This window comes from Crocodylus porosus, unplaced genomic scaffold (assembly GCF_001723895.1).
Source record: "Crocodylus porosus isolate Cpor-Errol unplaced genomic scaffold, CroPor_comp1, whole genome shotgun sequence".
In the NCBI taxonomy this organism is placed as follows: Eukaryota; Metazoa; Chordata; order Crocodylia; family Crocodylidae; genus Crocodylus; species Crocodylus porosus.
In genome coordinates, this window is record NW_017728949.1 from 49,463,457 (window position 1) to 49,487,734 (window position 24,278).

At 39.9% G+C, this 24,278-nt stretch overlaps 1 protein-coding gene across 1 annotated transcript in view; it reads left to right on the top strand.

Moving 5' to 3' along the window:
• The window catches only part of KCNH7 (potassium voltage-gated channel subfamily H member 7), a 384,158-nt gene that overhangs the window by 229,141 nt on the left and 130,739 nt on the right, over positions 1-24,278 (top strand). The window contains exons 3-5 of the mRNA XM_019554564.1: positions 727-882; positions 12,938-12,970; positions 23,349-23,777. Coding sequence (XP_019410109.1) covers positions 727-882; positions 12,938-12,970; positions 23,349-23,777 — 618 coding nt within the window. The remainder of the gene's footprint in view (positions 1-726; positions 883-12,937; positions 12,971-23,348; positions 23,778-24,278) is intronic.

Consider the following 24,278-nt stretch of genomic DNA (forward strand, 5'->3'; position numbering starts at 1 on the left):
GGGCACTCAACATCTCTGAAAATCTAGCAACTTCTAATTATGTTCCTCACTATGAATTCCATGCTGAATGTAAGTACTCATGTTTGAAAATCTTGACCATAAGATTGGTGGGGGGGGGAAGGTTATGATGAAATGTAAAAAAGCCATTCAATATGATCAAGTTGAAAACAAAGCATGTTTTTTCCATGAGCGTCATTTTTAATAAAATATTGAAACATCCTTAGACAAACCTCAAAAATAATGAGAGCTAAAATAAGAACAGCTATATATTTGCACACATGAATATTTAATATGTGATTCACCATGTTGTAAATCATAAAGAACCTCTGACATTTAGAAGAAAGGTGTTTTTTTCTGCAGTAGCATTGTGGTTCATGTGGTAGATGGCAGTGACACTCAACGTGAATACCTCCACAACCTGAAGCTGTACATTTATGTTTAAAGTCATTTCTAGGGAATAGAAATCAATGGAACAAAAGGGGCAACTTGAACGGAAGATCTTTTGGGTTAAGTACAAATGCAATACATTATTAGAAGACAAATTTTGTTTTTGATGAAAATGGTGTTCTTAAATGAAACATGCTGCATGTGTTTATTAGCAAGCAGTCATCAAAAGAAAAAAACAATCTGCATTATTTTTTACATGATTAAAACTGTTAGTATAAAGAGACAATGTAGGTTTCTCTGCTTAAATATTGGTCTTTCTTTTTTTTTCCCTTTCCCTAGGGACCACCTTCATTTGCAACACCCACATAATCCCAGTGAAAAATCAAGAGGGAGTAGCTATGATGTTTATTATTAACTTTGAATATGTGACAGATGAGGACAACACTGAGTCCCCAGAGAAATTCAACCCAATATTGCCATCCAAGCTTGTAAACCGTAAGTAAGGGCGAAGTGGGGGGACAGGATGAAGTCATGTGTTGCTATTAGTCATCCTATTTAAAATTAAATTATAATTCATAAATATATCAATGAAGATCATTAGAAGTGGATCTTACTACACTGCAAATACATATCATTCTGTGTGGTAGAATTTAATTTTCATGTGTTTTCTAGCTTTATGCTTACAGGTTTTCACTATAAGCATGTCAACTTGTTGCTAAAATAGTAGATTTATGATTTTCACACATTGCAAAAAAGAAAAAAAAATGTAAGTATAAAATGAAATTGAAAAATAAGTTCAACCCAAATCCCCAAATTTAATCCAAAAAATCCTACTTCTAGTACTCAATAAGAAGCCATAAATATATGTGATGGCCTGAGGAAACTAAATAGAACAGTGTGCAAAAATATTTTCACATATTTTAGGTCAAATATTAAAGGTTTGATTTGGGGGGCAAATGCATCTGAGGACAACTCATACACAGATTTCAGTGGCACGTGAAAAACCCTGTAGTCTGTAAACATTTGGATCTTGAGTTTTATTGAAAATACTCCCAGGAAGGGAATTTTATAACTGAAGACAGAAGTCTTCCCTAGAATCAAATTCCGTATTTGCATGCAAGAATATTCATATCAAAATGACCTACCTTTACAACTTAAAAAAAACCATAAATACAACATTGGAAAAGATGCACATTGGATAAATTTGGTTGCAGACTTTTTATGAACACAATGTAGCAATTCATCAAATAAATCACTCATGAATTATTTACTTGTCACTATTTCCAGCTATAAGGTCCATTAAACTTGAAATAGTTATACAAAGGAGACAATAGAAATCCATTGCTTGACTTATTTAAAACTAGATTTCAGGAAAGCTCAGATCAAGTGTAGACTGTATGCCCTGGATAAGCATATAGACCTTTGACAACTAGCTCCAAGAATTTTGCCAATGCTGTTCCTTCCACTGGGTATAGATGTATGTCACTTTTAAAGAAAATTAGTTGTGAAATAAAAAATGAGAATAGCATTTTGATAAAGTTGAATACTCCATTTCTACACTCACAGAATACAAGGTTTCTATTTTCCTTTCCCAGTGATTTCTCAGTTAATTTAATTTATATAAAATAGTGTCTATAATATATCAAATGTAAGATATTTAAAAGGGGGCAATAAACATTTTAATTTTTGTTTAAACATGTTTTGATTGAATTGATGCATACATATACATTTTTGTGTCTGGGAAATTTTGCCCTTCCTGGTTTTGTTCCATTCTGAAATAAAAGAATTTTCAAAATCATGAAACTCGTCCCAAAACAAATTAATTCATTTCCTGTATAGCTAGGCCATATCACTTTTCTGTCCCATTTTCTGCAGATCCTACCTAAGTTTGCTCATCCTCACTCCATGCAGTCAAGGCTCATGACCTAACTCTTTTATGAATTTCCACACATAATCAATTTTCTACAAGCGTTCCCAGAGCAGAGCTTTGGTGGTCCATGCCCCTTGTGAGTCACAGTATGTTCTAGCAATGAGCGTCATTATTTTCCACTGAGTCTGGTTGGTCCAACAACACTTGGGAAATACCCTTTAATGTCTTTAACCTAGAATAAAGACTCTTGGAACTTCAGCCTTCTGTCTGCAAATAACCTCCTCAAAATCTGTCTGACTAGAGACAAAGAACGGACAGAAATTCACTGTAAGCATCCAGTGAATAATGAAACACATCAGAAGGCAAGGATAAATGGCCCTACAAAGTTTCCTCACTACTGTAACCCTGCTGCAGAGACTGTGAGGGGCAGAGCCATCGCATAGCAATGCAGCAGCTCTGAGCTCCTCCTGACTAGTGCTATCCTTGTTCCATCTCGCTAGGATATGCTTTCCATGCTGTCCCTCTATGCAGCATAGAAACTCATTCATTAAAGTGCTTTATTCTTGGACAAATCCTTTGAAATTCAAGAGCTATTTCAGGCCATTTTTTGTGATGAACAGGGATGTGCAATGAAATAATATTTTCATTAAGAACAGAAGAAGAAAATTTGTAATTGAAAAGGTTACAAATGTAATGAATGCACCACATTCTTGAGTCCATTACTTTTATATAACCCCACTAATGGCAATAAGGTTGTATAGGTATAATTGTGGACAATATACTGCCCATTTTTTTAAACTAGTAAAATATGTATAATTACTGATAACAACATGGTACCTGTTTTAAAACTATTTATATAATATTTGCACAATATATTAGAAGTAACGATTTACCTATGGAATATGCCTTTACATATCTGTCTTTGTAATGTAATTATCCCAAGTTCTATTTTTCCTTTGGTTTTCATGAACTTCATTTCAATAGAAGACTATGTGTTTTAAAATGTTACTACTAAAATCCAATCAAGAAAACATGATAGTCCTCCAAAAATATTTTGTTTCCATGTTCTACAGGTGTTTTGATCCAGTTTGTTTTACTGTCCATTTTCCAATACAACTTTAAAGATCTATAATAGTACTTTTGCTCTGTCCTCAATGTGGTTCTCAGTAAGGCTGTGTGAAATGGCACCATTCTGTTTCGATTTGAGTTTTGAGGTTTCAATGGTGTCACGGGGGCACTCCGGTGCCCTGTTCCTAGGAAGAAATTAGGGCAGCCCAGGTGTCAGTTGCTGGGGCAACCGCAGTAGGTCACCTGACCAGAAGGGGGCAGGGCCTGGCATTTATAAGCAGCCCAGGCCGAAGCCTAGCTGGCAGTTCTCTTCTGGCAGCCAGAGGAGCAAGAGCTCTGCAGTGGAGTCGGGCTGAGTCGAGCAGACTGACAGAATGAGTAGCAGCATCATGTTGCAGGGGTAGAGAGAACCCTCCCTGGGAGGCTTGGCAGGAGAGACTGGTGGGACTGGGTTGTACATTATAGCTGGTAGGCTTATTGTTCTGTTACAGCCAATTGGCTTATGGTTCTGTGGTGTTATTTGTGTAAAGACCGGAGGACCGGGAGAGGCTGTAGGGGACGGAGGAGTCCTCAATAGGAGCTCCCCAGTGGAGTGGGGGGTTCCTGGGTGCCCTGTTGGGGCACAGCGATTGGTGCCGGAGCTGGCACTGCGGATGAGCGTCGGAGAGAGGTGCGATGTTGTGGGGTGTCGTGACCCTGGCCCCGTGGTGGGGGCGGTATTCTGCCCAGCGCCGCGTAGGCCCCAGAGAGGGTGAGGGGCATGGTTAGAAGCCGGAGAGGGCTGAGCATGCAGTTAGAAGCCGGAGAGGGCTGAGCACCATGTCCAAGGGGACAATAAGGCATCCTCCATTATAAAACTATATGACACCAAGACATGGCGGGTGGGAGAGGGTGCTGAATGGCCTACTTGGCACGGCAGGGGGCGCTAGGGAGATCACGGCCGCTCCTAGGTCCCTGCGCTGTGACAGATGGAGCAGCATTTTGTTTCGAATTTTATTTTGATTTGAAACAGCTGTTCCATTTGCTTCATCAAAACAGGCCATTTTGAAGCTTTTTCAAGGTTTTGCCCATTAGCTATAATGGGGAAGCTCAAAACAGCCTCTCATCTGGCAGGTAGATCAGGGCTGTAGGCCCCTGATGTACCTGCTAGATGAAGGAGGGAAGCCAGTGCTGCTGCCTGGGACTGGGGAAGGGAGTTCCCATCCCTTGGCTTAGATCGGATTGTCTCAGTTCCCTTCCCCTGCACTGTGACCAGCTTTCTGCAGCCGGGTGGTGGGAGACGGGGAGAGCCAGGGCTGCTGGCTGCTTTGAAACTGGAAATGTTTAGAAACTTTCAAAACATTTTGACTAGAATTGTTTTGTTTTGAGGCTGTTTCAAAGTCCTTCATTTTGATTCGATTTCACTGTTTCAAGCTCACAATGAGTCAAAACAGTGTCGAATCAAAACAGCTGGGAAAATTTTGCACAGCCCTAGTTCTCAGGCCCCTTCTTCATGTTACGTGTATTATGCAATTACCTAGTTAACCATGCCATTAATTTAGACTGGCTATATATGCAAATGAGCTATGGTGCCTTAAAAAGGTCCAACCAGCTATGAAGTTACTGATGGAAAATGTGTAATAACGTCATAGCTGGTTTCTATCTAGCTTTAATTTGCACATCTAGCCTGTGCTCCCATGGCTGGGACACTAGAGCTGCTGTGATCTCAGGGGTGCCTAACACACCCCTATGACTGGGAGACTGCAACTGCTGCAATCTCCCAGCCACGGAGGCACCCCACATCTGCCAGAGCTGAGAGTCCTGCAGCTGATGGGATGCTCAGCCTCACATGTGAGGTGCAACTGAGGCTGACAGTCCTGTCTGCTGTAGGACTCTCAGCTCCAGCAGCCATGGGGTGCAACCAGGGCTAAGAGTCCTGTCAGCTGCAAGTCCTGCAGCTGTGGGAGCTTGCTATTTGCTGATGCAGGGGAAGCCTGGCCTGGTGATCCCCCTGTATCAGGAATAAGGCATGATCTCATCAGGTGCTGGGTCCCACAATCACATCCACTGCGATGTACATGTGGCATGGCAGGAGGTGCTGTTGTGTGGATCACATGTTAGATCCCATTGCACCTTTAACTGCATGTGTAGAAAAACCCTTGAAGTTAGATTCAAACAGTTGTAAGAAAAGGAGCTTCCTGTCCTGGAAAACATGTCCTGCCATCAGTGCACTTTAAATATCAGTTTCAGCATAGGTACATTGAAGTGGTATCATTGTCAGTGTTCTGAAGTGAGAGAAGTGCTAAACAGGATAGCTTCCAAGAGGCAGTCAGTCACTTTCAAAATGTCTCTCTCATTTTACAAAATAAGTGAATCCTTATATACATAGGGAGTTTCCTTGTGAGACAATGCTTAAATGGTTCACTAATAAAAACAAAGGGCCAAGAGGTGGAAAAGTGTAAGCTAGGTAAGCTAGCTAGGCTGTTCTAATTTATACCTAGATGCTTAGGGCGTGTGTAGACTAAACGGGAGGCCCTAAATTGAAGTGGAGGATTTTAAAAAACACCACTTCAATTTAGGGCTGATTAAACCCCATGTCATGTACTAACTCCGCTGACCTACCTGCCTCTCCGGCAGGGAGGGGAGGGCGAGCTGCTAGCAAGTGGAGAACTCCCTGGGCTGTGGGAGGGGCTGAAGCTTCCCTCCGTGGCAGTGGTCTTCCCCAGGCTGCACCTGCCTGCAGGCACTGGGATCAGGTGGTCCTGGGGGGTACCATAGCCATGAAGGGAAGCACTGGGTCCCCATGCAGCTCAGGCAGGCAGGCAGGCTCTGGGGGAGGGGAGGGGGGAGATCAGGCTTACTGCTTTTCTTGGGTAAAGCTGCTTTCCCAGGCTGCTGCCAGGCTGAGTGCAGGGCTTCCTGCAGAGCCGTGCAGCTGTACAGAGCCCAGTACTTCACTCTGCAGCTGTAGAGGCAGCAAGCTAAAACTCCTCAAAGGAGTTTTAGTTTGCTGAGCCCAAAGTCATTTAAGGTGCATTATGCTACTGAATTAACTACAGCGGCAGGAATTAAAGCACAATACGCTGCCAATGTGTGCAAACACCAACACCAGTAAAGCAGTGCAGAAGCATTTAGCCTGCTTTAAAATGTTGTGCACACGACTCTCGTTCCATCTGCGCACAGCCATAGAGTCTCGGGGCACCTATACACATGCTGGATGCCTGCTCTGATGTGTGCTAGTTTCAGAGTAGACTCAATTAATCAAGTCAGCTGGAGTGTGCTAGTTAGTATCTAGCAGCCTTGGCATCACTTGTATTCAGCATCCCAAAGCTTCAAAAGGGCAACAAGACCACTTTAACTAAAGCTTGTTAAATGAACTTTAGTTAAAGCAGCCCCACTGGCATTTTCAAGCATATGACACGGAATATATGAAGAGCTGCTTTAATTACAGTCTCTCCACTCCCCTCCCCCTCAGCGCTGGAGCATGTGTAAAGACGCCCTCAGAGGCCACACCGGTAAGTATGGATCACCAGAACATAATGAAGCCCCAGAGGTGACCCACCTTCCCTTAATCACTTGCTGTATAGACAAGTCTGTAAGGTTGATGTGGGAATTGCTACACTACTCAAGAATGTCTCTTTGATAGAGACAATTCTCAAGAGAGAAGCCAAGTTGAAACAGCACAAACCAGCCAGAGATGGATTCAGGTTGTGGTGAATGGGAGCAGGTGCATGAGCAGAGTTGAATAAAGGAAAAATTGAAATCTTAACATTTAGAAGAGACAGGGAGACAGATTCAGAAAACCAAAGGATAGGGAGAAAAGAATATGAAGAGTGAGAAAAACTAAATAAGAAGTATGAAAGAGAACTAAGGACTTACCAACTGGATAATGAAATAGGACTATGATAAATAATATTGCCTTAATTTTGGAATACACAAAGACTGCTTCTATTAGTTGTAGTGGTAGATCATTTTTCTGTACAAATACCTTATTTAAAGTTCAGTCATGGCACTAGCATAAGAGAAGTGAACAGCAAACTTTGTGAAAAGAAGGTATTTAATTTGTATCTGCATACCTGATTAAGCATGAGGTACAGACAGAAGACTTCTTTTCATGGGAATACACAGGGAATATACATTAGTGGGACAGTGGTTGGGAGAAAAAGGATGGAAGCAAAATCCTACTACTAAAAATATTAATTTAAAGAAGGAAGAGAAAAGCAGCCCAGTAACAAGTACAATACATCTATGTAAGGCAGGCACCCAAAATAGTTACAAAGTATGACTAAAGATAAAATATTTTAGATTGGATTGATATCTACTAAAGAGATTGCAAAAGGTTTCTTCTCAGAGTTCCTTAATAGTTTTCTTTTATTAAAATAAATTTAAGGTACACAAACAACTAAAGATAACTGAGTCTCGTTACAGGAAGGTAGAAACACAGTTATTCACCAGGTCACAGAAAATAGGGCAACTAATCTAGGCTGTCACTCATTCTCTGATGGGATTATTAAGACCTGACAGAAAAGACTGGAAACTAGTCCTGGAAAGTGCTCAAGATATTCAATTCCTATTAAAATTCTACTGTGTACATTTGCCACGTTGCAGGATTGAGCCAGTGGTATATCCAATAAATAAAAAAAATAAAGGGGTAATGGAGGCACATTGGTAACTGTCTTAAACTGATATACCAAGTTTCTTGGAGAAAGGATGTGGATGTCTCTTTGTTATGTGGTTGTATAGTGACTAACACAATGGGACCCTGATCTCTGACTGAGGCCTGACAAAAACAGTGCATAACAGTAGTCGGATAGGTGAAATGGAGTTAGATGACATACCCAAGTTTGAACTGGATTGCCCACAAAGGCATGTGGTATATGTTTGCAAAGGCATAGCTCTGACCACTGATGCAGAAAGGAACAAAAAACACCTATGACAGTTAAGCAGTATGAAAAATAAGGATACTAGCAACAAAATTAGAGTGAATGGATCCTTTCAATTTAAATCCCCTCCCCCACTTCCTTATTTTTTCCCTGTACATACTTCTCCCAAGTGCCCCTAGGTAGGCTGACTAATGCTTACACTGTGGGCCAGCTGAATTTTGGAAACTACTGTAGATGTCCCAGACCAGCATGTAATTTCCACTCATTACAAACGGGACGTTCTCCACTCTTGTCTATTTCAATACTTTTTTTCAGGTCATCTCCTTAAACTAATAAATCAAACGCAGCCTCTGTTCCATATAAACTTCCATATAACCCTTGGTACAAGAGTTTAAGATGTACTGTGTTTCCTTCTTAAACTTACAATCATCTAAGACAATCAGATGCTTTAACTGTCAGCTCCTCAGGTCTGAATAATTACTAAACAACGTACTTTATACCCTCAGAGGTGAATGTATCTCCTCTCCTCCAGACATCTATTGAACAATTAGGTATAGTAATCTTCTTCTGCTGGGGGCTCTTCTCTTTTGAAATACCAATTTAGATTCAAGGTTGCAGAAACTGATTTTGTGTCTAGGTCATTCATTCTTTTTTCTAACTTTCATGCAAGCTGGTTTCTAGATACAGAACTATTTTTACCTAGTCTTATTTTAAAAGTTTATTCTAACTAGGAAGCTTCTCTCTTTCTGTTTCCTTTCTTTAGCTAACTTAAGGGCCAGGTACAAACATTAAACTTTTACCTGTGTAAGTGATCAGAAACTGGTCTAAACCTGTAACAGAACAGAAGTTCAGCACACAAAACTGGTCTATACCCATAAAAAACAGAAGTTCAGCACACATAGATTGGTTTAAGAACAGCAGAACCAGGTCTAAGATTTCCCACCCATCCCCTCAACCAAAGGGCAAATGTTCTGTTCGCTGCCAATATAAACTATTACAGAAAGCCAGGTAACTTAAATCGATTCTGCCTTGAGCTTTTTGAATGTCTTTACCTAGCCCCAGTGTGTTATTATCATTCTAGGCATTGACCATTGTAATCACATGGAGGAAGACACATAATAGCTATTCTGCTCCATCAGTGAAATAGATTAAAACAGGTAAAGCACTCTAAGGTGCTAAATTCAATAATGCTGAGCTATACTAGTCAAAAGTATTGTTAGTGATATTCATTTTATTATAAAAGCTAAAGCTGGCCTTGCAGAGTTGTCTCCGCCTAATCTGATGAGAAGTTAGTAATCTTTGGTTGCAAGTCGTCGAGGTAATTAAATCTATGCCCAAAAATGTCTGTCATATCTAGGAGATTTGGAAGCTTCTATAAACATTTCATTCCCAGGCAAAATAGTTCAGTAGGATTTTTGGCAAGAGGGTTGACTCTAGGGAACAAGAATTCTCTTCCGACTGGATTCACTGCATCAGAGGACTTTCTATGGGTTTGTCTGCACACAAAGTTGGACTAGGTTAACAAGAAAAGTGTTTTTAAAGAAATTTGGCTAGAAGCCCATGTGGCAGTCTTAAAACAGTATATTCTTGATTAGTTTGTCTATTACATTTAGATAGGTTTAAGATAAAATAAACCACTCTAAATACCAACTAAAGAGTGTCTAAAGCAGAATGCTGTGCTCATTTCATAAGGTCAGAGTAAAAAACAATGTAAGTTAAACCAGTCTGACTTTTATAACTAAACAAAGCTTAAGAGTCATTTATTGCCAAAAGGAAATTTAGGTGGCCGAGACTATTCTGAGTATATTTCATTATCGATCATGTACTCCTACCTTACCGCTTGCCAGCCGAACTGACAAGGGAAGGATTTTTACAAGATTTTCAGGGGATTGTGACACAAAAAATACCCCAGTCCTGGCTTTTCATTTCATGCTTCACCTCTGAGACATGAAGTTCCTGAGGCTACTAACAAAAGTAAAATTTCTAAATAAGTTATGACACAGAATGGGCATAGAGAAAATATACAGCCATTTCAAACTGACAGGAAGCCAGACATCCAAAGATACTGACTGTGATATGGAGAATACAGCTATAACTTTTCTTCTCAAAGCAGGCCATTTTGGGGCACTGAGATGCATGTATATGCAATAAGATGATTAAAGCCACCCAGTGCTCTACTTTGGGATCCTTCTCAAGCCCTGCAACCTCCAGATCATGGTTGTTCCAAGCAGTGAGGTCACAGTGTAAAAATGTAGTTATACTGAACTATTACTGCTCTTAATCTTTTTTTATATCAGACATCACTAAAACAAAGAGAAAGAGAGAGAGAAAGAGAAAAGAGAAAAATATCCTACTTTCTACTTCATGAAGCAAACCTTTACAAGTCCAACAGCCTACTCCCTCCTGAAATCTCCTGCTTTGGGAGCCAAGGATTTGCAATACAGAAAGTTTATGTGCCAAGATGGAGCAAGATGGAGAGAAACTGAAAGCAAGGAAGGCCTATCACTAAATGATAGAAGAAATAGTTCTATAACAGCAACAGTGTATTACACTGAGAAAGAAACAAACATTTTGAAAGTATCTTATTTAGTTTAATTTAATGACATATTGCACTATTCCTTGCAACTAACATTCACCATCAATATTTTTACAATAGGTTTTGAATATGACATAATAAAAAAGAATTGAGATACACTTTGGGAGAACTGGATGGAATAAAGGGAGCCCGAGTCCAACATTTGTTAGTCAGACAAAGCTCCATCAGAGCTCTTAGAGGGTTGCAAGATTTAAGTCTTATGAACAAAATGGCAAATTCTTCTATTTGAAAGATGCACTTTTACAGATTGGTTTCTAGTCTGCTTGAATGTGAAAGCGGTTACAAAGAAATACTGAAGTTGGTGTATTTTGCTACATTAAAAAAACTTCCATGGTTTTAAATTTTTATTATTTCTTTTTTTAGGGGAGCTTACCTTTTTTAAATGCTTACTAAACATCTTATCAAACTACATTACAATTAGGAGAAGTTGAAACACCATTTGATAAGATGTTATTTGTCTTAGTATGATTACTACATATCAAACTACACTTTTTAAAAAAGGCAGGGTTTCTTCTCAAGGAATTTGTAATTTGAGTCAAATAAATATAGAACATAAAGAGAAGCTTAGGGATAGGAGAGATGGCATTAAAATGAATAAATATGTTCTTTGGGTTTTTAAAAGGACATATAATTTCCTTTAATACAAGGGAGTCACTGCTCAGGGTCAGGGTAAAACTGAAGCATTCTGAAATTTTAGCCGTTGTAATTAGCTGTTTATATTACAGTATCATCATGAATCCCCAATTAGGACAGATCCCCATTTTGCCATACAAACATTCTATAAAATTTCAACCTGTGCCTTTGGGAGATTTTACAAAAACAAGGGCAGGATGTAACAGGTGAGTGTAAAACTCAATAGAGGGGAGAAGTCATGGATAAGAACAAGAACACTTGGTGACTGTAGACTAGCTACCTAAATGGACTGCACAATATTTTTCTTTTAATAAGTGATAATTTTTTTTAACAAGCCTCCTGTCTCGTCATTATCTTTATGGAGTATGGAGTCATTATGGAGTTTACTGGGTATGTGTAACAGTAGCTGTTAATTCTGAGAGGTGAACTGAAAGACAAGGTAGTAATTTTGCAAACTCATTAAAGAAAGTCGTATCAGGTTATAGGGAGCAACACCACAAAAAAAACCCCAAAAAACCACAAGGCAGTAATTGGAGAAGCAGACAGGCCACTGATGGAATGACTCTCTCACAAACTCATAATCTAATTATTGTAATACCAAGCAATAGCCTGGAATATTTCAAATGCCACTGTCATTTACAAAATGGAGTTTCATACTTGAAGAAAAAGATATATTGAAAACATAAAGCTAACTTGTCAAAGTAGGCTAAGAGAATTATATGAGATGATAGAAGTATCCTAACTTAAGTGGATTAGGGAAGATTTTGTATCTTAGATATTGATCCAAAATGGGTGTGTTTTATTATTTATTGTTATGTGGTCCCAGATCACTGAATATCAACAAAGGATATTACAACTACTGCCTCTTATATTTCATCTCTATATTTGTGTAATTGTTTTCTTATCTGTTATGTGTAATACACACACAAGTTAGGGATCATCTCTTGGACACTCCAGAGATCTCTGTAGAGCACAGTAGGCGTACATAAGCAAGCATATTCTTCCCTTTTACAGATGAAGTTACTCTTTACAAAGTACACATTTCCAAGATTATACTGTAAATAAATGTCAAGCAGCCAAGGCCAGGTCCCTTACCACAAAGAATTGCCAGACAAATCATTCTACTTTTTGTTAACAAAGCTCTCCTCTCTTTAATATAAGTCATAATTTACATTTAAATAGCACATAAGGTTCTGATCTTAAAGTGCTTTATAAAAGTCATTAAACAATCATAATTAACTTCTCCTTAAGGCTAATTTCAGTTGCTCCAGTAAAGATATTTTATTGATTTTAATACTTGTAAAGGGAAATAGACCTTTATTTATACAACAAATTTAACAATGTAATTTTGCAAGTAGGAAAGAGAGTGTACTTTTAGAAGAGTATTTTAGCCTCTTTTATTTTCTTATACAATGTGTAGAAAACTGAAATTCTTGTTGAGTACACACATTTTAATGCTTATTTTCTTAACTTGTATTAAAACTTAATGCTGTCTGTAAATCTAGTTTAATTGTGTTTCAGATGGTAACAACCTCTCAAGTGGCTCTTCTTCAGGTAAATCTCTATATAAAATTCTTTTACTCGTGGTTTTTTTCTTTGATTGCAAACTCTTATTAAGTTTTATATTATCTTCCAAGAGGGCAAGTCAGCACTTAACAAACCGTCTGAATTTTCATTTCTGTAGCCGTGTCTACAAAAGTTGCTTGCACAACCAGGTACTAAATGACTGCACAGTAACCAGTGTTACTGCACACTAGCATCCCAGCACGGTTGCCTAGTGATCCTTATTGCATAGTAGCTCATTACTACTGCACAGCAGCATCACATCATGGTTCGTGCCTGGCAACACTACTATGCAGTAGTAACATCCTACTGCACAGTAAGTGTGTAGATGCGGCCAGTAAGAACTATGGGTATTTTCACACATGTAAGTGCCACAGCACTGGGCACTTTGAAAAGTACCCAGCGCTGTGACACATACAGTTCTATAAGTGGCAAAATGTGTGACAGCACTGAGAAAATGGCAGCAGCACGCTTCTGAACTAAAACACATTGAAGGTGCTTTAGTTCAAAAGCATACCACTGCCATTTTCTGTGCACTGATGTGCATTTCACCATTTATACAACTGCACGCAATGCTGCACAGTGCACATCAGCTCGCATGTGGAGCAGACTCGATTAACTGAGTCTGCTCTGAAGCAAAGGATCTCTGGTGCATCATGGTGCCAAAATGTATGTGTATAAATGGCCTATTGGTCTAACACTTAAACTACTAAAGCTGAGTTCAAGCTGATACAAAAGAGAATGTAAACATTTTTCAGCTCATTTGCCTGGATATGAAAACATAGAAATTATCTACCAAAGGATGAAATAAACCATGTGGCGGACATCTGTACAGATATATGAATTAGCTTCTGAAACGTAGCTTAATAAAGAAGCCAGCTTCAGACCTTCACTTCCTGGCTGCATAGACAGAAACAATGCAGCATAAAGTCTGACGATCTAGGTAATGGTAATGCAGACTGGAGATGACAAATAGCATCAATTCTCTCTCTCAAATTTCAAAACTATTATTACAATAAAAAGTGTTTGCTCAATAATTCTGAGTACTTAACATTAATTGTGATGTTTGACATTTTGTTTCATTGAATAGCAATTTATAAATGAATGTTTTCATTTTTAACTTAATTTCTGGCAATGAAAGAATACAGAGAAAAGCAATATTTTCCCTTGGGAATAAAAGATACATTCTTTTTCACTGAGCTATTTAAATGGCATGTGGGGGTCATGGAGATAAAGCTGACACATGACACAAGTGGAGTTTTTAAAGGTATGGCTTACTTACCTATTTTTAGGTGATTCCAGGGAAGGCAGATGCTATGGCAATAGCTTTTGTTTTAATCATTGCATACAGCACATTTAAACTTCTGCTGCTCCTTTAGCCAACTACTCACTACTTAGGACTCCCTGAAAAGAAATTGTTTCCTCTGGGTTATGAGTCCCATTTGATCCACAGAATAAAAACCCCTTTAGCAGTAGTTATGCTTGAGGAATTTGATGGGGATTTCTTGATTTTGGTTAGATTTGTGGTTTGATTGAGTTTGTATTGATTCAACCTCACAAAATTTCTAGGGCAACTCACATGCATTTCTGATCGCCTGCATCCTGGAATGAGCTCCTGACAATCATTAGAAAATCCTTCATTAAGGAATTCTTCCTCTGCTCCTAATGCCCTTTGGGGGAAACCTGAGAACAGCTTCATTGCTGAATGAATCTATGGGCTGGAGGATTGGTGGTCAGAGATGCTTGTCAGGCAACTGTTAGCCATTTGTTATTTTCATCATCCCTTTTTGACATACCAGAAATAGGAAACAGATGCAGAGCCTCTGGACCTCTCTAGGAAATGGAGAATTTAGCTTTATCCATTCTTCTGTGTTCTTGCAACCACAAAAGAATTAGTGTTATTTAACTGAAAGCTGGTGACCAAATCTTACTTTAGGGAATCTGGCCATAGGAAGTGGTTTATAACCGTGACCAAACACAAGTTAATGGCTGCAGGCATCATCAAAAATGGCTGATCTGGTGAAAATCTGAAGTCTTATTGCATGAGGGGATTTCAAAACAAAGCATCTTCTGTAACTTCTGTCTGCACTGCCTGCCAGCCTCAAGCTGTTATCAGAGTGGGAGTGGGGAAAGAGAGCAGAGAGAGTTAGGCCTGGGGGGCTTTCAGTCCTGGCTGGAGGGTGTAGCAGGTGTATTGGAGCCCCCTCCCCTCCAAGGTGCAGAGGCTTCAATTCACCCAACCCAGTCTCCAGTATTGGTCAGAGAAACCCCTAGAACGAGCTTCCATTCCTCCATTCCCCCCTTCCCATTCTGAAAACTTTGCAGCCTCACAGGGAGGAAGGGCTGTTGCTGGGGAAACTGGCTGTAGGTTGTAGCCAGCAGCTAGATTCCCATCCACCACAACAAACCAACAGTGAACTTCTGTTTGTTCCAGGGGATTGTTGTAACTTTGAACACTTCCTGCAAAGCATTCTCAGTTACAGCGGGGAGCTGCACTTCTGTCTAAATCCTTAGACAGGGTACTAGTTATTACAAAGTCTTGGAATCCTATCTATACCTCACTTATAAACAGTCAATTAATGTGGATGTGTAGGAGCCAGTCAGGCTGTATTCTTTACTCTTACTACAGTCCCAAATGTTATGATTAATCAGCCACATACTCTGATCCACCTACACCAGGGTTACCATACGTCTGGGTTTTCCCAGGCATGTCTACTTTTTTGACCCTCTGATCTCTGTCCAGGCATTTTTTTAAAAACTGATCAAATGTCTGAGATTTTGGTCAGCTGAGCTGTGTGTGTGTGGGAGGGAGGAGGTGGGGGGTGCCTAAAGACACTGGGAGAAGAAGCTGCCCAGGTGCTTCTATTGCAGCTGGGAACTGGGTGGCCAGCTGGCAGCAGAGGGGATGTCTGCAGGATCCTCGCACCTACCAATTCCAGTTTAGCTTCTCTGCCACAGCAGAGAAGGTACCCCAGGGTCCTAGCACCTGCCTTTTTCACTTGCAGCAGCATCTGATCACCCTGGGGTGTGGGATTGCAACTTGTGGAGGGGAATGGGTTGTAGGCAGCAGCCAACTGAGGGAAAAAGGTTGCAGGGGGGAGAGGGGCAGCCAGGAGATGGAGGGAACAGAGGACTGACCTGCAAGTGAGGGACATGGAGACTGTGGGTCTAGAATGTGGGGCAAGGAGCTGTGGGGCAGTAGTGAAGAGCACCATCAGGGATGGGGGGGGCTGTGGGTTGGGAGTGAGAGGCACCAGCATGGACAAGGGGGGCAGGGTACTGTGGGTTGGGAGTGGGGGGCACTGGTAGGGCCAGGGGTCCCCAGGTTAGGAGTGACAGGCAGCAGCAGAGCTGGAGGGGCTTCGGCTTGGGAGCAAGGGGCAATGGAATATGCAGGGCCTGGGCACTGACATATCAGTGCCCCTCACAGTCATATACCCCCCCCACTCCCTCCCCACCGCACATGCATGTGGCAGATGTCCTCTTTTTTGGAACTGGAAATATGGTAACTGTAACTTGCATTAGTTTATCATGTATGATATCACACTACTATGACCTGATAGAAAGAAGATATTATGCTTGTTGCATACCAGAACCCATCTAGTTCCTTGGAGTTATCCATCTAGGAATTCTGAAAAGGTAAATCCAGAAGAATGAGAAAGACTAGAATGGCATACCACATTAGGCTTGCTGAAATAGTCAAAAAGAAGCTCACAGGTGTTTTCTGAGCTGCCAGAAATCATCTTCATAGGTCTCTAAACTAGACAGACCAAAATAAATTAAAGGAGCAAAGCTGCCACACAAATGGCCTAAGGCACTTTTCTGACTCTATTACAATGAAGATGTCATCAACATAAATAAGCATTTTTATCCCTAGAGAATTTAAGGGATGTATAGTTTAAGCAATTACTATGTTAAAAAATTTTCAGATAATTCACAGGCCAGATGCCAATTTCTTCTATTGATACAGAACTCTCATGAAATATTGGCTCAGAAGTTTCTTGTCACCTAGGTGCATGAAGTTACCTAGGAAACCTTTAGTCAGATCTGTTTTTTGCTGTAGTGTTTCATTTTCAAACAAAAATGTACTTACCTGAAACTATCTATGAGAAGTAGAACAAAAGTTTTAACTGGAGCAACCTGAAAAATGCTCATTGCAATAGTTTTTTTTACTGGAATAAAACTTTTTTAAAAAACTGTTTTTTACAAAATTTTACACATTGAGAAAAATATCATTTAAAAACTAAAGGGTATTTTTCATTAATAAAACAGTGTGCCATTTCAACATTTTAGCCTGAAAAAAAGAAAAGTAGTAATTATTCATTGCAAAATTGTTTTTGTTTCAAAATGTTTTTCAGTTTATATAAAAAAATCATAATAAAGGAGCCGAAATTGAAGTTGAATTTTCAAATGTATGAAAGCAAAGTAATACTGTTAATCTGGACTTTTTTTTTTCAGAATGTTGTTTCATAAAATTTGAGTTTTTGGCTTTTAGTTGTCATGGAAACCAAAAATTAAACTTTCCCTTTTTTCAGGAGCTAGAAAATCCTTATTCCAAGTAGCTTTAGTCATAAGTTGATATACAACCTTTAATTTAAAACATGACACTAACCTCATCATTTTCATAACACAAAAATAAAACATTTCGATGCACTTTACATATTGCCATTCAGCACTTCTCTTAATGCCTGAGACTGGTGGCCTACTGTAGTTTCTAATGTAGAGCCAAGGAGAGTTTTGTCTCTAAGGTTATTTGACTTCTTAAACAGAAATAGAATTAAAACACATTTTCAATGACTCTGTGACTATAGAAGAAGCCATCTTGAAATGGCTGAAAGGATTTAAATATCATAGATTCAAAAGATGTAAACCTATTTTCACTGGAGGGAGCAATGGATCTCTCCCAAAATGTGTTTGGACATGGAAGATCATTTAGGAGGCCTTTTAATATGGCTCATTGTCAGAAAAGCGACTGGATACAGTTAGGCAGAAAGCAGTGCTCCAGAGTAGCACAGATAGCTTGTTGGGCAAGGGGTAAGTGCTGCAAACCATAAGGACACTCTCCTCCAGTAGGTGACCGTAGGCACATCTATACATGCCCCCATGGCACAGTTGTTACTGCGCTGGCAGTTGTTACTGCGCTGTCATTTAGTATTTCCTAAACGTAGTTCCTAAAGTACTGCCCTTTTAGGAAGTACTTTAGTTCATTTAGTACTTCCTAAAGTAATGTCCCTTTAGGAAGTACTAAATGACGATGCAGTAACTGCAGTTCCACTGTCCTGGAGGCACATGGTTATTTTTAGCAGCTACTTCACCATAGCAATGCACTATAGCGAGGGATCTCATCACTATGGCAACATAGCAGTGGCATCACTGTTTGTGCCCTCCGATGTTATGTGTTCATAGCACATCACTACAGTGACATAGTATCTCATGTAGATGCACCCTGTAGGTTCCATGAAAAAATCAGGCATTTTATAATTCATATAGAACATGTTTTAGGTTTGAGCTCCAGCTTTTCGCATCAGATGCCATGAAAAGGGTAAAATAGAAAACTCAGCATGGAAAATAATGTGCCTTTATTTCCAATAAATATATATTTGAAGGGAAATACCTAGAATTCTTATGAAACAGACTATAGGCAAGCACTTCATTTGCCCTTTGTGACTACTCTAGAGACTCACAGGGTACATCTACACATGCAATTAAGTTGAAGCAATAAATTCCAGAGCAGTTTGAGCTAGAGTAAATTACTCCCAGGCAGTTTGAGCCAGGGCAAAGGAGTTAATGCCAGGGCCACTAAGCCCTGGGGTATGGGTAGTGTTGCCAAGCAGTGGTGGGGCTGGCTAGGGCAGGGGTTGTCAACCAGGGGTAAGTGTACCCCTGGGGGTACTTGGAAAGGGGTTAGGGGGTATGTGTGGGTGGGTGGGGATGGAGCACCAGCATGCTGCCACCTCCCAGGAACAGGGCTGCAGGGGGGGGAGGGAGCACGGGCAGTGGCTCCCCTCTGTGGTCCACACAGGTGCCACCTGGCCGGCTGGATGCAAGGTGGAGGGGAGCTCACACATGGCAGTGGTGGCCACCATCTACCACCCCACACCACGACATGCAAGCCCTTCCCCAGCCCCCTGTTCTGTGTCCAGCTGCCACTACCCCACCTGCTCTGTGTCTGGCCGCCACCCTCCCCCTTCCAGCTCCTCCAGAAGTGTACCTTAAAAATGTTTGAAAACTCCTGAGCTAGGGCACAAAGATGCTGAAAGTACAGAGCCACGTGGCAGGAGTCAGATGTAATTTATACCCACAGCAGCATCTACATGTGCATTTAATCATAGTAAATTACCCCAATGTACACTGTTCCTGACAGTACTATCTTAGCACAGCATTATTTAGTTTACTGTGGCCTAATATCATCTCATGGTGATGCTTTACTCCACAGCTAATTAGTCTACTCCACAGATAAGTGCATGCATAGGTGTGGCCACAGTATACTAGATACCCTTTTCCTCTTCTGCTTAGCATCTCCATATTACTGATCTGAGCCTGGGGGAAAAACATGCCCCATGCTGCTTCTCCTCACATAGTCCATTTAGGTTGAGATTACACATTACAATTAACACATGCTGACTCTAAGGAATGTTAGATTGTGTTAAATTTAGCACCTGCTGTGAGCAGTCACACTTTAAGGGTTAACACCCTCCTTAATACGCACTGCTCATACCTGCCACTAGAAGGCTGGCAAGCGGGGCATGGCTAGGAGATGCACATCTCCTTCATATCTGTACCACTCACTGGCTTTCTAGCATAGGCTGGGGGAGGAAGCCCCCTCTTCCTCCCCCCTTCCCACCATGCCCAGATTTCCCCTCCACACCGTGGGTCACCTCTGTCCCTGAATCACCCCTCAGCACACTATCAGCCTTCAAATAGCCCCTCCACCTGTCTGATGCCACCATCACTGCCACCACCACTCTCCAGATTCTGGGGATCCATGAGGGGGCAAGTGATCAGGGCCCCAATGCAGGTCAGAGGGACTAGCAGGTGGGAGGGACTGATCCAGGCCAGGGGGCTAGAAGTGCCCTGATCTGGGCCAGTGGGGCTGGGGGGCTAAGGGGGCAGGGGAAATAGCCTGGGGAAATGTTGGGGCCTGGTCTAAGCTGGCAGGGTAGGGGGCTCTAGGTTCTAGTGGGACACCAATCCTGGAGCCTGTACTTCCACAGAGAGCCAACCAGCAGGGCAAGCACTGACAGATTTGCAGGTCCCAGTCACGTACATGCTCACCCATCCTCTAGGAGTGCACATTAGAGAGGGTATTAACCTTTAACATGTGATTGCTCACAACACATGCTAACTTTAACACGGCCTGAAATTCCTTAGCACATGCTAATTGCAATGTGTAACAATACACTTAATGTGTGGTCGTTCAAGTTTTGAGTGTCTTTAATATAACCCAATTGTAATGTGTAATCTCACATTTACACAGTAAAGAGGGGCAGGCATTAAGCAGAACCTAGGATAGCTCAGCAAACAGCATAGAGAAATAATGAATCTGCAGCCAGTGCAGGCCATTAGAGAGTTACTTGTGAGCGGAAAATGTGTAGGTAAGGAAAGGGGTAGCAGGAATGGAATTGTGACTTGGCATATAGCTCATTTCCAGGTCAGCTCCTGGGATATAATGGCTGCACATTGCTCTTTACTTAGCACTAAGAGCAACATGGTGATCTAAACTTAATTCTTATCAAACATTAAGCATTCAAGCATAATGCAGTCTAATACTCCCAGTAAAGTCAGAACTAATTGGCTACATCTGAAACTCTTCAGTGATATAAGTAAAATCAGCTCAGTCAGCATGTAAGTCTAAAACTGGAACTGCCCAGCCTAAAACAAAAAAAAGGAAAGGACCTGATCCCATAGTTCTGATATTGGAAAAGCTCCCACTGACACTTTTGCATAGACTGAAACTTCTAGCCTAGAGCCATGAATATTGCATCATGTTATGTTGTATCACTGAACTAAGTAAGAAAGTCTGATGCAAATCAGATGATCTGTGAATGAGCTTTCTGATAGCTTCAGCTGCAGTACTGCAGAAGGGATCTGAACATTCAGCACACTGTATGGCTCATTATCCATATACTAAAGATGAGCCACAATACTCCCATTTTAAAGAACAGTCTAGTTAAAAAGCAGGAAATGAGGACTCTAACTTTGAGACACTCTCCTTCATTTGAAAGAGAAATAACAAAGAGATACTCATTTGGGTTTTCTATTTCACGCCTGAAAGTCTTAGCAATGAGCAAAATTCTCACTGTGTATTCTTTCCAGCTGAACTACAGTTAGACAGCTAAATCAGTAATGCAGTCGAACATGGTCATATTAACCTAGTGAAGCAGAAAAGACCATCTGCAACACCATGAATATGACTCAACTAGAGTGCTAGCAAAAAGCCTTTAACAATATCTAATGCCAGGAAGTCTTATGAATGGTATATTAAAGGAATGTAATGTAATTGATGAAAAAAAATGTAGTAATTGTTTGACCTTCAATGAAATAAGCTTGCAAAATTGATTTATAAGCTGTTTTGTAATTCAATTTCATGTGCATTAAAAAGGCTATAAAATGATTTTTATGTACTTCACTAATTTTTAACTGTAGGCAATTTACTCAAGTATACATAGTATGTTAGGAGAACCAAGTAAGAAGGCTTTCAAAATAGCTCCCAAGGTACATTGCTATTGAATCCTATTCTGCAGATTGAAAAATGAAATCTCCAGTTGCTGTCCACATCATCTTTGTCTCTTGTTTGGGGTGACAGAGATTTTAGTGCATAGTTTATGTCTGGATGTGCAGGGGATTTCCCATGAAGTAGAGTAGAGAAATCTGACTTAAATGTATTAAATAAGAAACTAAATACTGACTGTATAGCACTTCAAGTTTGAAAAATTCAGTAGCAAAGCTGTGCCATCATGTTCTCTGCATCAGCTATTGTGCATACACATCATTAAAAGACAAAATATCTCAAAACATTTCACTATTCTGTCTCTTGATTAGTCAAAGCATGAGCAGATAAATCTAAAGTGCTAAAAATTACCAAACATTATCCTAACAAGAAATATCAGTGATTAAAATTGATTTAATAAAATCAAAATTTAAAACCCTACCCCAAGCAGAGGGGTTTTTTACCTCAAAAAGGGGAGGAAGTACCACTAATTCTAGGAAATCCATTAGGAAAACATTTTTGCATTGATTTAACATGCAAACTCCTAAATTACTATAGTAAGGGTTGGCAAAATACAATCCTAAAATTGGATGGATGGATGGATGGACGGACGGACGGATGGACGGACAGACAGACACAGACGAGTCAAACTATTTCTGCCTTTAAACTTGACTTTTTTATCACTTCATTTCTTTCATGATTGCTCTACCTTTTTTGAACCAGCTGTTCTGGTAACCTGTATTGCTGCATTATCTATATGTCAAAGACATTAGTTCTTCTTCCATTTGCCAGCTGGGCTACATAGTATTTGAAAGACTCTATTTTTGTTTTTCTATTTGAATTATTTTTAAAATCTCCCATCAAATGTTCTCTTTATAGCGCTCCATTTGTATGCTTTCTTTCTTAGCTGCTGAAATTTCTATTGCGGTACAGCTTCATTAATTTTCAGGAACATTCAGTACCGTCTACCATGAGTTTCAATATGTTAGGCCCAGTTAAGCCCACTGAATCCAGTTAAACCCAGTCCTGCACAAATGAACTAAAGATCTTTGCATTGCATTGGTTCAACAGAGGATAGAATTTGGCTTTTTCATTTTTTTAAATGTCTAGCAAGATAAGTGAGTCAGTTAAATGTATAAACATAAAATTTTGGGATTGTGATAAAACTGAAATTGAACTTCATTTTCCTTTCTGTAGAATTAGAATGAATAACTTTCCAATTTAATTTATAGAGCAAATCAAATTGGATGAAACAGCAAATATAAATTTTAGTGTGTATGGAATTCAGCAGATAACAAATATTACAAATATCCTTTAAGGATACAGTTACCAAGTAATGCAGCAATTTTGTGTTATATCAGTCTTTGATAGATTCACAGATTTTTAAGTGAGAAGGGACTATTAAATCATTAGTCTGACCTGTGAAATGCATGAAGATGCTTTTGAGCACACATAACTGGTGTTTGACTAAAACATAAAACTATCAAAAAAGATTAGTGCAAACCTACAGACGCATATTTTGTCAGTTGTACATTCTGTTCGTAAGATTAGTTGTGGCCGCTGTTCTTATAAGCTGTAAAGATGTTTGAGAGAATAAAAATACTTATAGCAAGTCATTATTTTTTAGTAATGAATTTTTCTATATATATTTCTATTTAGGCAAGCTCTTCGGTTTCCGTTTACCTGGACTGAGACTCTTAACATACAGAAAACAGTCCTTACCACAAGAAGACCCTGATGCAGTGATAGTTGATTCATCTAAGCACAGTGATGACTCAGTGGCTATGAAGCACTTTAAAACCCCTACAAAAGAAAGCTGTAGCCCTTCTGAAGCGGATGATACAAAAGCACTGATACAGCCTAGTAAATGTTCTCCTTTGGTTAATATATCAGGACCTCTTGACCATTCATCACCTAAGCGGCAATGGGACAGACTTTACCCTGAAATGATACAGACCAGTACTCCAGTAACACATTCCAGATCGAAGGAAAGCATATGTAGTATAAGAAGAGCATCTTCAGTACATGATATAGAAGGATTTAACATCCACCCCAAGAACGTTTTTAGGGACCGTCACGCAAGTGAAGGTACAGTGGAAAATATATAACTATTCTGTGATATAGTAGAAGAGGCAATTTTGGATATGGTTCTCTAAATACCATTGTTTCTTAAAGCTAAGTGAAATAGACTTTACAAACACAATTAAAATGACATTAAGAAAATATTAAAGGACCAGACCTTTCCACCCTTGTCAGCTGATCAGCATTCCTAGCCTCAGAGACCATGGGAGTCAAGGACTCCCAAGCACTCCTAAGGCTAGAAGCCCTGGTCACACTTGCATAAAGTGAATCATCCATACATTTTGTGTAAGAACTTTGTGGTTTATTCCTTGTTTTATCACACCATTAATTGCATTAACTTGTGACTAGGTTACTGCTTAAGACTTAAGTAACTGGTTATTGTCTGGTAGAGGCCCCACATAACATTTCCATGACACTGGCCATTTTGCTACATCAGCATGTAATTTTCAACATAAGTATGCTCAAGCTAACATCTGTGGAAATATTTATAAGTGTTTAGCCCACAGT